At 40.6% G+C, this 15,745-nt stretch overlaps 1 protein-coding gene across 1 annotated transcript; it reads right to left on the bottom strand.

The window, feature by feature from the left end:
- Positions 1 to 1,310: 1,310 nt before the first annotated feature.
- On the bottom strand, positions 1,311 to 15,275 carry LOC310940156 (tumor necrosis factor receptor superfamily member 10B-like; the record flags this gene model as incomplete). Its single annotated transcript, XM_083905088.1, has 10 exons — positions 1,311 to 1,526; positions 4,566 to 4,840; positions 5,974 to 6,010; positions 7,016 to 7,087; positions 7,210 to 7,250; positions 8,601 to 8,692; positions 8,780 to 8,891; positions 8,971 to 9,102; positions 9,755 to 9,905; positions 15,222 to 15,275. 10 exons carry the CDS (start codon positions 15,273 to 15,275, stop codon positions 1,311 to 1,313), a joined length of 1,182 nt encoding a protein of 393 aa, XP_083761214.1.
- Positions 15,276 to 15,745: the final 470 nt, after the last annotated feature.

Raw genomic sequence — 15,745 nt, forward strand, 5'->3', positions numbered from 1 at the left:
ACACCGGCAGCAGCAGCACACACATACATGTGTGTCAGCGCCACAGCAGTTAATGGAGGTGTCACGGTACACATTCGGCTAAATGAGACGTCGTCCGCTGTAACCAATCAGCTTCTCTGACTCGCATGTATTAAATATTCTGTCACTCGCCAAATCACCACTCAGGAAATGTGACGCGAGGCACATGGAACAAATCGGTCGTGTTTTTCTTTGAGAAAAGTACGAATCGCTAATCGCTACACGATAGCTCAATCGTCACGTCAAAGTGACAATAGCTAACGAAAGCTTTCAGGACATACAATTCCTGTGTCAGTACCAGAGATTTGATTATTTCTACAATATACAGTAGCAAACGGCTAGTTTTATTAGCTTCCATCTACCAGCCCTGCCAGCTAGCCTCAACCATCAGTTTACCTGCTAGCCTCCAGCCACTGGCCTTGCCTGCTAGCCTCAACCATACAATCAGTAGTTAGCTTGAAGCTGCTATATTGTTTTTCCTACTCTGCAAAGTTAGCAGAGGTGGTTTGTCCTTTTTAAGCTACTATAGAAACATAACAGCACAATATGGATGACTTGCAAGGCTAAAAAGCGTAGCTTGTGTGCCAACACACTTTGCAAGTATTAGCATACAGATTCAAATTGTACAATGCTAGCAAAAACGTGGCTAACTGGCACCAAACAATTGCTCTATATGAGGTCGATGGGAAAGCCAGTTTTCCTTCCAGTGTTGACTTTTGCTAAATGTTGCTAAAGACGTGTGCCCATTAGCTTTGTGACATCGTGTTGACGTGACTCCCATTTGTTAAAATGAGTCTCTAAAGTAATTCAGTTATTCGTGCCGCGGCACCGTTTGCCAGTTAGCTCTGTTAGCTCCTATAGCGGCGTTAGCGCACGTACAGTCGAACTGGAGTGGTCATATGTGTGCCTCTGTTTTTATAGTTTAGAGTTACTTTAGACTAATTTTAACAATCGGAAGTCACGTAAACATGGTGTCACATGAATAAAAGTTGATGCCGTTTACGTGCACTGGAAAAAAAACATAAAAATAAAAAGGTCATTAAGGAAAAATGGTTCTATAAGCACTAAAGTGTCCTGCCTTCCCCAGCTCGACATCCACGACCAGTGTCACCGTTTGAAAAACATGCACATGTGGCCTCGGTGATCCCTTTACAGCAGCCCCTCACAACACCTCAGGGATGAAGTCAAACAGTTTTCCGAGAGAAAAGCATCCAGCCATCAACCTTGGAAAGTTGGGAGTACGGCGTCTGCGAGCTCAGCGGGGGAACGACACAAACCCCGCTGTGTCGCGGTCACAACACCACGTAGCAGCTGCTGTCAGAGGCGAAGGTGGCACCGGCGCTGAGCAGACATTTTCTTTTGTTGCTGCACTGACAGTGTTGCTCTGTGCCGATCTTATGGCCCATTGAGCTCCCGCCGGTAAATGGCGGCGCGGTCGCCACGAGAGACGAATCCAGGCCCACAAGCTCAGGACCAGCAGGAGTCGTGAGGCGATGAAGAACAACGTCCTGGATGTCACAAAACCATGTCAACAACAGCGGATCCCAGAGCGCGACGCATCCTCCGCCCCCTGCTGAGACTCTGCTACTTTTTCTAAGTCCGAGTTGCAGCAGAAAAGACACCGAAAAGTCCAAAATATCACATACAGTCACTTTGTTAGGTACAAACTGCCAAAAGCTATCTAAAAGTGAACAAACGGTGAAAGGCCACACAAAAGTTAGCTAAACCTTACTTTAAAGCTAGCCAAAAACTACAGCCAAATGCTATGTTAAAGTTGGTCAAACATTAGCTAAACACTAGCCAAAAGGTATTTAAAATTTTACCACAACTTGGTAATTTGTTTTGCAGCAGAGAAAGACACAGAAAAGTCCAAAATATCACATTAAGTCACTTTGTACAAACTGCCAAAAGCTATCAAAAAGTGAAAAAAAAGGTGAAATGTATACGAAGGCCATCCAAAAGTTAGCTAAACCTTACCTTAAAGCTAGCCAAAAAGTACAGCCAAATGCTATGTTAAAGTTGGTCAAACATTAGCTAAAAACTAGCCAAAAGGTATGTAAAATTTTACCACAACTTGGTACATTTTTTTGCAACAGAAAAGGCCAAAATGCATAGAAATTAATCGATATATATTTTCGATGAAAACCGAGTCGTCACGTTGATCAGCAACTTTAAATATTTCAGAACAAGAACAGCTAAAAACACCCGACTCTACTGTTAAATATTGCGATCTCTTTTAGCTAAATGTTGTGGATTAACGCTAGCTCAACGCGCCAGTTCAGGGCTTTGAACTGTGGGGGGCAGCATTTAGCATCTCAGCAGTCACGACCTGCTGGATTTTATCAGAAGACGAAGAAGGGGAATTGGTGAAGTTACCGTGAGTTTTTCTGCCGTCACAGTCCGTGGATTGAGACGCTGCTGTTGAAGCTCAATCCTGTTGCTTTAGCGTCATTACCTAAGTTGGTAGATGAAGCAAAATTAAGTAATTTTAATGATGCGTTTTCTTTTAAGACTGTAGAGAATGTGTCCTTACCTTATTTTGAGGTTATCTTAAGTAAACCCTGGACAAACTGAAGGGTGTGGTCCACTTATCTCTCCAGGACACCGATGCTAAGCGTTAGCTATGACGCAACTCATAACCACAGTAAATTCCTCCAGCAGCAGTAAAAATACCTCACATTCAGCTTCACAATTCCTTAAGGCAGTTTGTGTTTTATTATTTTTTTCCCAAAGCACGACTTGTCATGATTCACAGATGAATACATTCAAACGTACAACCTGAAAGTGAGAATATACAAAAATGACTTTAAAATAAAACAAAAAGCTGGTTTAAATGTAACATTGCGCTTGAATAAAAGCAGATCATTAACCACGACACGGTTAAGGCACACTTCTTCATGATCAGGGGTTTGTGGGGGAAAGAGGAGTTTATACATTTTTCTTCTTAGACGTCCAGTGTGTCTGAACATTTTAAAGGATTTATCGGGAGAAAGTGAATCGATTTTTATAACAAAAAAACGAATTTTTCGCAGCCTGAGAATTAACCCTTTTAAAAAAATGCAGTTCTGGCGTTACCGAGGCCACGCCCATTGAAATTTAAATGAGCGTCGCCCTCCAGTTTGATAAGTGAAGCCCGCGAAGTAGGACTGAGGGGAGCAGGAAGCCACCAGGGGGCGACAAAGAACTGGGTTTGAATTGAAGTCTACGGGAAAAACGAGCGCCAACTGATTCCAATCGAATTCCAACGTCTGCAATTAAAAACATTTGCAGAGTTAATGATCTCAATCGGTCGTTTCAGCTCTTTTACAAAAGCACATTACGTCTGTTTCGTAAATTATGTTTATTCCCATTTTGACGTAAACAAACACACTAGAGTTCAATTTGCGGGCGATAGCGTCTCGTTCAGAAGCAACAGCTGAGCGTCAAACTTCCTGGTACGAGAAGGCCACCGTAGGCCGCCGCCCCTTTTCTTACAATCTGCATTCTCACCACTGGGTGTCGCCACTACTTACACACTGGACCTTTAAGATTTAAAAGAATTCCTGGGCAAACCCAAGGAACATTTGTTTTTGTTTGTATTTTTGCCTTAAAAAGCCGAGGACGACGATAATAAAACATTGAAAATCGTGGTACAGTCCGGCTGACAACATTCTTAATATACTACAATGTTTTCCATAAGCAATATGAGCAATCGCTTTGATCACAATGCATTTATACAACACAAAAATACGGCGCTTCGCGTGTTCTGTCGCTCAATCAGTGCAATTGCAGACATTCATTCCTGAGACGGTTGAACAAATGAAACAAAACATCTTTAAAAATATAAAGAGTACAGACGAGCACACGCAGCACATGTATAAATTATTAAATAATTTTACCATCAGCTCTTCAACGTGAGCCGAATAGAATAAATTACTTTCGCACACAGACCAAAAACACACCGTTAAGTTAGGTGGAGATTCTGGAGTGAACTTGAAGATCCTGCTCTTCCTCATCACAGATGAGTAGTGAGTAGACAGAACCAACCAAAAATACTTCATACTTGATGAAAATCAATCAAGTTATAGGTTGTTTTTTTTGGTTTCTTGACAACAAACAATAACGTTTGACTCGTCACTGTATGAAGTGAGAAGCTTTGAAGGGTGAGAGAAGCTGCAAAGACTTCACGACTGAAGTGATGCATCATCATCAACATCAACAACATCATCATCGTTTAACCTTCAACGTTTTTTTTTGTCATCTCAGAGCCTGAACACGTCAACATATCGAGACGTTCGTCTGCATCTGAAAACTGTGGACTAAGCACAAGTTGTGGTTCCATTTGATAAACGGGTTCCCGGAAATGAAATGAGTGACTCATTTCCTTGCGATGGCGTGTAGTGTAGTGCAACTACAGGCCAAACAAACACTGTGGGTGTCGTCTTGTGTAACACTCCGCCAATTAATAATGGATTGTACGGAGGCATCAAGAACTTCACAGTTTACCTTTTTGTTTTTTAAATGAAGGCTCTCTGGAGAAGAAGAGCACCTCATTAACACTCGCGTACGTAGTGACCTTCGCTGACGGCCGAGTCCACGATGACCTCCGCCGTTCGCCGCTGACTCAGGTAGAGCAGAGCTCGTAGCAGCGTGTTGATGCTGGCGTCTCTGCCCTCCATCTCCACCCAAATGTTCAGCAGCTCGTGGATCCTCTCGTCGTAGTGAAGGCTCTCCTTGCTTTTGACCACGTTGTCCGCGACGCCGAGCTGACGGAAGAACCGCTTCTGGAAGTCGACGTCGACCTCCTCAAAGTGCACAAAGCATTTCCTCAGAGACTCCACGCCTGAGAGACAAACGCCACGTCGTCGGATTAAAAAAATATATATATCCTTGCATCATTTATGTGTGTGTGTGTGTGAGATTTTCATTTTGTACGGTGGCCCTGAAGGTCAATTCATGTCAACAAACCAACATTGACCAAAATATCACAGATTACTGAAAGGGTCAGGGACTGTTCTCAAACTTGGTAGATTTTTGCTAAAACATTATTATTTTTTTATTTTTTGATGACCCGTTTCATATAAAAACATTTTTCTAACATTTATTCTTTTTCAGATTTGGCTAAACATATGGGATCCCCCTCAAAAAAATGAATCGTCAACTTTTGTCTACGTTTTAGATATCTTTTGACTGATTTAAAGCCAACTTTTGACAAAATTTAAGCTAACTTTCGGATAACGTTTAGTTAGCTTTTGGCTGTCGTTTTTTAGCAAACTTTTCTGCTGTTTAGGCCAATTCATATCTGGCTTTTGACTATCTTGTAGCTAACACTTTTAGCTACCGTTTGGCTAGTTTTTAGCTAATGTCTGACTAACTTTAACATAGCTTTTGGTTGTAGTTTTTTAGCAGACATTTCTGCTGTTTTGGCCAATTCATATCTGGCTTTTGACTGGACCATATCTATGTTCCCCGGGTCCTATGTTCCCCGCTTTGTATGTGACCGGGGAACATAGGACCCTTTCTCTAACCCTAACCCTACCCTTTTTTTAAAAAAAAGGGTCCCATGTTCCCGTCACATACAAAGTGGGGAACATAGGACCTTTTTTGGGAAAACGGGGAACATAGGTACGACCCCCTTTTGACTATCTTGTAGCAAACACATCTAGCCGTTTGGCTAGTTTTTAGCTAATGTCTGACTAACTTTAATATAGCATTTGTAGTTTTTTGGCAAGGTTTTTTGCTAACTTTAAAGTAAGGTTTAGCTCACTTTTGGATGGCCTTTGTCTACATTTTGCTTTAGCCAACTTGTTTTTTTTCACTTTTAGATCGCTTTTGACAATTTGGACCCAACATAGGGCCCAAAAAATCTGTTAAAAAATGAATAAAACATGGCAACATCATGAGGATTTCAATATTATATTGGGAGGTGTAACATGTATAAATATAGGGAATAAATAAATAAATACAAATACTTACCGTTCACTGGAACAAGTTTGGGGAAGTCCTCGTCTTTCTATGCGAGGAAAAAAGAAAGAGACTGTTTTAAAAAACAGATTTTCACACGATGAAGTCATTCAGTCCTTCAGGTTTAAATGGAAACAAGCAGAGGAATTATTGATGTTAATCTTTAAACAACAGAGATCACGTGACTAAAAAGCAGATGAACAGCGAGACTGGAACAAAAACAATCACTGAAAAGTATATATATACATATATACACATATATACATACATAAATATATATATACACATACATACATATATATATATATATATACACATGCATACATATACAAATATACACATACATACATACATATATACATACATAAACATATTTACACGTATATATATATATATATACACATACATACACATATTTACACACGTATATATATATATATATATATATATATATATATATATATACACACATACATACATGTACACATACATATATACACACAAATGCATATACACATATATACATAAATATATATATATACACACATACACATACATACATACATATACATATATACACACACACACACACACACACACACATATATATATATATATATATATATATATATATATATATAAATACACACACACACGTATACGTACAATACACGTCAATCACTGCTGAATACCTTCACAGAATATAAAGCATTAAGCAGGTATAGAGAGAGTAGAAGAGTCAAACCAGAGGAACCAGACTGCCGGGTTTTGGATTAATCGACAGAAACAACACATAGTAGTAAAGCAGGTGAGATAGGAGGAAGCAAGGATGAAAGCAAGGATGAAAGCAAGGATGGAGAAGAGCTGCTGCTGCTGCTGCTCTCACCCTCCTGTCGGGCAGTGGCAGGTGAACCACAGGGCTGCGTTGCGGGTGTTTGCAGGTAGAGCTGTGCAGACTGGTTAGACTGTGCTGGGAGTTACTGGCTGAGCTGCTCTGGCTTTCATACAGTACTTCACGTTCCTCCTCTGTACCGGCCTGAGAACCCACTCTCACCAGTTGCTCCCAGTTTGCCCTTCGGGTTTCTGCGCTCAGTCTGTCCTCGTTCAGACGGTTGTCTGCGTCGTGCTGGAGGCAGGGAGAGAAAAAACACACAGACGACAACAAAACTGGTTGGATAAAAATATATCCAATAATTTCAACCTTGTTTTCACGTCACGGTGATTAAAAACCAGAACAATAGAACTCACCTGTCCGGTTTTCATGTCGTCAGATGAATCTCTCTCTGGTTCTGAGGAAACGAGAGCAGAGGGTTACGCAACTGTGAAGGAATTCCCCCGAGTCACGTGGGGTTTGACTTTGGACTTAAAGGTGTGTTAAAGCCCTAGTGTGCAACTTCCATTCAAACCAAAATGTCAAATGAGTTCACAAAAGCCTGATGTTTTACCCAATGTCACCGTCAGCAGGAAGCTGCTGCTGTGACATCAGCTGGCACAAAAAGGTACCGACAAATATCGGCCATGTAGAGACCAGTTTATCCACTTTCTGTGCCCAGAAAATGACAAACGCAGCAACATGCAGCCAGGTTTACTACTCTGATTATCAATCATGGCATGTTTTACTCCATATTCTACATTCTTTCGTCAGAAACAGCCAACATTTAATCCTCGTGTTGTCTAGACTGATCTGTCCAAATTTCAAGATGACGTCAGTAAAGTTCTAGGAGAAAGTTTGTGCAAAACGACCAAAATGGCCTTTTTTTGGTAGATCTTATCGTGATCGACAAGTTTACGATGTGCGCGAGTGAAACCAGTTTAAAATGTTCTAGGGGGCGCTGCGGGATCTACAGCGTGTTGAGTGTAGAGCAGCAGCTTAAAGGTGCATTCAAGAAACCTCAGAAACGCCTGCCAGCTGCCTCTAATGCCACATTCAAAACACCAATGTTGGACATTTTATGCACACAAAAAACACCCAAAACCCCAACTTGGTTCCCACTCACCTGTTGTTTCTCGTCTTTTCTTCCACCAACGCAAGAGAAAAGCAAATCCCGTGATGAAGATCCCAGAGAGGATCAGTGAAAGAGTCACAATCAGTGTCGTGTTTTCTAAGAGAATAAAGAAATATATGGAGTCAGGTGTTGACTTTACATGGAAATACTTATATAGTTCAAATAATGAATAATATATTATTATTTATTACAGTCATTCCAAAACATAAAAGAAAAGAAAAACGGCCCATTTTAATTCAGATAAATTATTTTTGGCCCAACCTAACCCTTAAAATGTATGTCATTTATTTCACAAACTGGCAAACACTTGATGGTTTTTGTAGATTTTTGAGATAAAAATCAAACAAAAAAGATGAATAAATGTTTTTGGTTTTTTTGGAAGCTTAATGACAAAACAGAAAAATCTTAAAATTTGTTAATTTTTATGACATTTTGCGGCCCACCTGCAGTACCCTCATGGCCCACCAGGGCCACTAGGGTGTCGAGAAATTCTGCAGTTATTAATAACCATTTCCGTAGTAGCAATAACATCATTATGTGAGTCCATGAGCTTAATTTAACGGTTAATTAATCTATAAAACAGACTAAAAGTGTGCGTTTTGAAGAACATGATGTCCTGTATCATAACTGTACCTGAGCCGGGGTCGGACTTGGGCGGGATTTTCTTGCACTCTGTGTTGGTGGTGGCCGTGCAGTTCCTCACAACCTCCTCATCCTTCCCACACCTAGTTCAGAGGCAGAGGAGATAAAAAAAGGTTTGAAGTCGAGGTTGACGTCTTATCGAGACAAACGGCAGATTTCCACGTACTCACCGTTTACATTTCTTGCAAACTTCACAGGCTTCGTCCAGGGAACAAAACAGCCCGGACCTGCACTGACATTCCGCGTCTAGAGTGGTGGAACACGGCCGTACGACTTCCTGATCTGAGACGGTGATAAAACAGATCTTAAGTTCAGTCCGAGTTCATGCTAGCAAAACACAACGCTGTCGAGCGGCACTTACCCGAGCGACACTGAGCGCATTTGAAACATCGACTCAGTCCGTTGGCGTGTTCGGTGAACGTCATCCCGTCGTCACACGCCTCACATTTCCCCGTCTCTCCGGATCTGGTGCAGTGTGATGTCACGTGTGTGCCTGAACACAACAGACAGGAAAAATATCATTAACCTGACAGTTAGCATACGTTAGCAACCCATTGAGCCACAACTTTAGCTAGCTGACCTTTGGTCAATTTCTGATTCAATCTGATGACACATTGGCTACGTTCAGATTACTAGTTACGTTGTTCAAATCAGATTTGATGTTTTTTTTGTAGTCCTGGGCAGCGGTGATAACGTTAGCGCGTGGCGCCATGTTTAGGTGACTCCGCTAATCATACATTGCTTTTGTTTGTTAGCTGGAAAGAAAACTAGCTTTGCTAAAACTAGCGTTAATGCCATTAACGCGCCCAGCACTGGTTTTTTTGTGACTGTCCTCACGTACGACACACACAAAAAAAAAAATGCTACGCATGCGGCAACAATGACAACAAGTGTCATATTTGTGAAACTACGTATCGACGCAGGGGAGAAAAACGACAACAAAAAACGGAAGCAATTGCATGAAATTTTAGGGGGAGATTTCACCCAATAGTGAACGAAGCTCTTGATTTTGCCGAGCCGCCCCCTACAGGTTGACGGCGCCAATGCTTAGCAGCCGTATTTTAAACACAAATAATGATGCATTCACAGCCACAAAAATGTGGATTTGAGGCGCGGCTAATGTGGACGTAGCCATCGTAGCTCACCTGCGCGACACAGCGCACAGCAAAGGTCGCCGTGCTGGTACTCGAGCTCGTTTCTGCAATAGACATCTCGCCGCGTCCTGTTGCGCCCAGAGTCCACTTCAGGCAGCGGCAACGAGCTCACGGTCAAGAAGGCCGAGCACGTCGACAAAACCTAACACAACAACAACAAAAAACACACATTAGAACAATGTTTTAAAACAAATGTACTCTAAATGACACAGAAAACACCTGTGTAATCTTGATTCTGGTTTCAAAACTGCAGTTTTACATCACTTTAGACATCACATACATTGAAAAAAAGACCTCTTTTTACTTACTTTTACTACTTTGTCAACTATTAAAGACACATTTTGTGATTTCCGGCTTCTTTGCTCGTCGCCGAGAGCACAAGCGGAACGTGATTTTGGGATTTGTGCAACAACTGATTTTCCCACCATTTTAATGCACTGCCATCAACAATGAAAGTCATTCATTTGATATTGCAAAACTCCTCTGTAAACACTTATTCCTCCCACTCATCAGAAATAACTTGGCACATGAAGTGGGGGGAGAGAATAAAAAAATGAGTCACGCTTCTCGAAAACTTCCTTAAGTGATGCAACGCGTCACATGACCACAACAGACCAATTAAATACATTACCGTTCACGCCATATTATAATCAAGGTGGGGGCGACCGGGCAAGATTCCACCCAGGAATTCTTAAAACAAACAAACCAACGCCCTGACGTTCATTCACTGTAACCTGGAGATCTTAAACAATGGAGTCACGCGTTGAGTAGAAGATAATCTGAGCACAAATATGTCCAAATAAAGTCAACACCTGTTCAGGTTGAGGGAAAATAACCAAATAAGGCAAGTGCATGTGAGCGGATGCTTTCCACACCCTTCATATTCCAATACCATGAGCCAATTTATTAAAAGATCACATGCAGGTGCATCACCCTTCCCTTAACTATAGGGAGGATAACGCCCCATACACTAACATCTAAAATAAAAACACACATATATACACATCTACTTTATATTAACAAATAAAATACTACTACTAATAATAATAATAATGCAGAAAAAATATTTTTGTTACTTCTGGACAAATTTATTAGACTTTCAAGTGAACAATCATACAGATCCTCGTTGCAAAACAAGACAATTTAACATTGAATAACACCACAGACGTAATAAAACAGCTGTATTAATGCGTTAAAGAGCTCGAGCTAATCTTTGGAAGACACACTTTAATTCGGCGTGTATTAAATCCAATAAAAATGTAAGCATTTTATTCAGGTAACACAAACAAAACGAACTCTCTGCAGTTGCTACGCTGCACCTTCACTCCTGCATTATATCGTTAATAAACAAATGCCTCAACTATAACATTATAGTTGACGTTTGATTATTAAATAAAACTGCGCAAAACTATGTTGTGAAGAAGTTTGTTCGATTTATTAAATCAACACTCGTACAGATCCCCCATTCGGAATAATTAAATAAAATATATTTTCAGTACGTAAAACACATAAGACAACACCAGTCACACATTAAATAAACCCACTGAATATTTAATAGCTTCTCTTCAATTCGGCGTGTAAATCATCCAATAAACAGCACTTTATTGCGGTAAAAACTAACTTTGTGTTGTGTTAGCACACAGACACACTCTGCTACTGCTGCTGCTGTTGTTGTTGTTGTTGTTGTTGTTGTTTTTAATGCATCACTAACTCGCCGAATTACAGCCAACTATCTACATATAAATAACACATACTTTACTCGCAGGTCTAACATTATGTATAGATACAGATTTTAAACAGTTGCTTAAATTGACATAATTTTGAACGAGGTCACGGTGAAGAGGAGGAGGTGGAGGTTTACATGAGGAACCGGTGTCCAGAGTTTTGACAAAGTATTAGCGAAGGTTTTTGAATAGTTTGTCGTTAATTTGTCGCAAATGGTGAACTTTGCGGTGCTTCAGTGTCGTGTTTGACGAGGGAAAATGGCCCGAAAATGAAGAATTTAGCTTAAAGTGTGTGTTACTTTTCTCAAGACGACGGGGAATTTCGCACCTGAGCTCGAGCAGCGTGTGACGTCACTCACTTTACACATTATGAATGAAAGAAAGACGTTTAAAGTCGAACGGTAAACGGCTACTTATGCTAGTTTTACGCGTTATTATTGTGACGCTATCATGGCGGGGGTTTAGAAATAACGTACAATCGTCATCATAACCAACTTCAGAGGGAAAACACACTTTATACGTATATCATTGATATTGAGCACTTACCCAAAACAACGCTGTCATCGTTTAGTGTAAACGTGTTGACAAAATGTGTTTAAAACCCGAACATCGACAACTCCGTCAAACGCGTCTTCTCTCCACTTCAAAAACTTTTGACTGAACAAACGCAGGTGGTACAATCCAAACAGCTCACCGGCGTGTGGGCGGAGCCAGTGACGTCATAGCGTTACGTCGACCCTGCGTGGACCAATCTGATTATTTGCACCGCCCACACCCGGAAATGCGATTAAGAGAAATAGAAACATAAAATTATTTTACAGGAAGTGAAAATGTAGGATGCAGAAATAAAGGACACATAAAAAATACAGATTTTAACAAAAAAAAATGGTCATTTATTTTTATTATTTTGTGTTTCCCTCCACTGCTGAAACAGATCAGACTTTTTTAAAGTGAAGTTCAATTTTAGTCGGACTAAGACGATAAATCCAACTAAAATCCATAATGCGATTCATAGTCTGATTATTCCTTTATATCAATCTTCTCCTCACTCTTTTGCGGAACTGTTGCCGGAAATCATACATCGACGGGTTGTTTTTCTGTGACGTAAAACGTTAACAGGAAACTGATTCGGAAAGCGCTAGCTTATAGCGAGATACCGTACAGCGCCGACTACAGAGGCGGAGTCAGACGTACACAGCCAATAAATGTATTTTCTCATCCATATGTTTACTCGGACTCTGCGAGTTGTCCAATTGCCTGTCTTAGTCGGACTATGGTCTTAGCTCAATTAAACTGTGCGTGCTAACTTACTGACAGACAAAATGGCTGCCGGCAGGGACAGAAGGAAAATCCAGGTTTTATGGTGCGTCGGAACTCGTAAATTCCAAAGGTCATGTTGTTGTGTTTTTTGCGCGTGAACTCGGATATACAACAAAACATACACTAACTGCTACTCGTACTATTCGTTTCACAGAAAACGCACACATTCGGTATCCGTCTTTACGTACTACGTAGAGCGTTTGTTATCGACTGGTATTACGCTAACAATCGCTAACAACGGCTAGCCCCGAGACGCATTTGCGATTCTGACTTTTCGCAACTGAAAACGATGCTTTTATGTTCGTACATATAGCCTTTAAACAACCTGTAAACCAATAACTCTCCTGCTCTAAAGTCCAAAGATAAATATGCGTTTTTAGCGTTTTTTGTTAGCTTGTGTAGACGCAGTAGCTAATCGTCCACATGCGGTAACGTTAAAAAATAATAATAATAATAATTGGATTTTACTGATGGTGGCAGCACTGGATTAACCATTAATTCATTCAAAATATATCAAAACAAAACAGTAACATGTTTTATTTTGGAATATAGAACATATATATAATAACATATATTTGTATAAAATGTGCTTGATAAAAGACACTGTCATCATCACTGTTTCTCCTGCGTTTTGCCAGTTTCACTTTATCTAAAGAGCAGTTGTCTGTGTATTAAAGATATGCAGACAAACAGGAAGAGGACATGAATCCACACGTGTCACTTCTGGGACATGTAGCGACAACCGTTAGCAACGCAAAGCGTGGGTCGGGGCCCTCGGATGGGTCACGGGAGACGTCGCTCAGGTCCCGAAAACAAACCTTTTTACTAAAGATGGATGTTGAGCCGTTGGAAAACGATGTTTTCAGCGTTGACACAGTGAGTGAATGAGTCAAAGCGTCTGTTTACTGCTGCAACTTGTGTTTTTTAAAGATAAGGCAAACGTCAGAAAAGTCTGAGCCACTTGTTTTAGGAGATAAGACATGGGGGGGAGGGGGGGGGGCTTTCCGCTCAACTGTTGCTCCAAGTTCAAGATCAATTCCAAAAACAAAAACAAAAAAAAAAACTTACGGGAAATCTATTTTCTGCTCGGCCTGGAGAGGCAGGCCATGCTGCGCACACGGCCATGGAGTGCAGGATCAAGGCCTCATTAAAGCAGCATTGTGTAACTTTTTGACTTCACTGTAAAAAAAATACAAAAATTGAGAAAACTTTTTTTGTGGCCGACCTGCAGTACCATCATGGATCCACTAGGGGACCATAGGCCACACTTTGGGAAACTTTTCCACTACTTTACCGCTGCATTTCATTAAAATCGCAACTCAGAAATGGGAATAAACTGATGTCACAGAGACTCAGGAATAATGTTCATATAACAAACTGAACTCACCAACAACAACAGTACAGACAAAATATTTGCATTAAAACAAAATATTTTGCAGACTGCAAATCATGTTTATGTTTTGAAATCATGTTTTGGCGTCATGTGGCGCCACCTACCGCCGTCTACCAATCATTGCAGTCAGTAGAGTCCCAGCTGCCGAGCAACCACGGGTTGCCAGTTACGCCAGAAAACACGAAACCTTAAAGACCTCGGTATTTAGAATTTGAATGTAGTAACTGTTTTTGGCCACATTCTTACATATGGCGTCTTTAATCCTAACTCAGGCTGTGTGAGGTTAATCCCAGTTGGAAATCTAACCGACAAATGTTACGTAACACATTCATACTTTTCCCCCCGATTGATATGTTGTTCCAATAAATTGCCAAAAGCATCTGTTATTGATGATATAATATTCTCCGTTCGGGTCAAATTTGACCTGGATTATCCTGGATTATAAGTGTAGAATACGAACAGAGCAGGTGACCTCGCTCGCTCGCTATAAAGCAGTGGCTTCAATAGCACATCGGGGACGCGTTTGATTTCTCTTTTTTATATTTTATTCAGCGAAATATCATGTGAGACGTCTCAATCTGAGGATTTTAAAGGGATTTTTAGATGCAACGACGCGGGTTTTTTAAACAGCCACGGAGAGGATTTCACTCTGGACAGTTTTATGTTTATGTCGCAGCAAACGAAAATACCGCACACTGAATGCCCTCGGGAACCGTAACCGGAAAAAATATGAACATATTTATTATCTGTACTGTGTGTGTGTGTGTGTATATGCAGTATTTTTATATGTGCCGTACATCATCTCCGTACCTTCCATACCTGCGTGAAAGCCTCGATATATATATATTCGCTCTCCCTGAGGCAGAGGAGATTGTTATTGTCAGCGTCCAGGTCGTGCTCTGCTGGACTTCACCGGTTTCTGTATGTGTGGAAAGTGATGACATCTGAAGATAATAACACAGTCCATGTATGTGATTTTCATAATAATAATAATAATAATAATAATAATAATAATACTTACTGTGAAGATTCGGCCACTTTCCAAACCTGCAAACGCCATAAACTGACGGTTCATCGTCTACATCAGGTCTGTCAAACTCATTTTCACTGAGGGTCACATCAGCATCATGGTTACCCTCAAAGGGCCAGATAAGTAACTGTCATACAGAATAAATGTAACTAAATGTAACCAAATATAATGTAAAAATTAAAGGTAACTAATCTGTAACATATTGATAAATAACTTTCTGTATTTATTACTTATTCAATTTCACTCGTCACATGACGCATATACAATGATACACTGCCATCTAGTGACAGGATGCCGTCACTTTGTGGGTAACGCAATCGCCGTGCATTGTGGGAAACGTAGTTAATGGTCAAACGCACGCCTTAAAGCAGCATAGACCTATTTTAACACTGATTTTTAAGACCAATTAATCACTCGCGGGGCCACATAAAATGACGTGGCGGGGCCACATCTGGGCCCCGAGCCTTGAGTTTGACACATGTGATCTACATTAACAATATAAGATAATACAGAAT

Source organism: Microchirus variegatus (assembly GCF_963457635.1).
Source record: "Microchirus variegatus genome assembly, chromosome: 18".
NCBI classification, from domain to species: Eukaryota; Metazoa; Chordata; class Actinopteri; order Pleuronectiformes; family Soleidae; genus Microchirus; species Microchirus variegatus.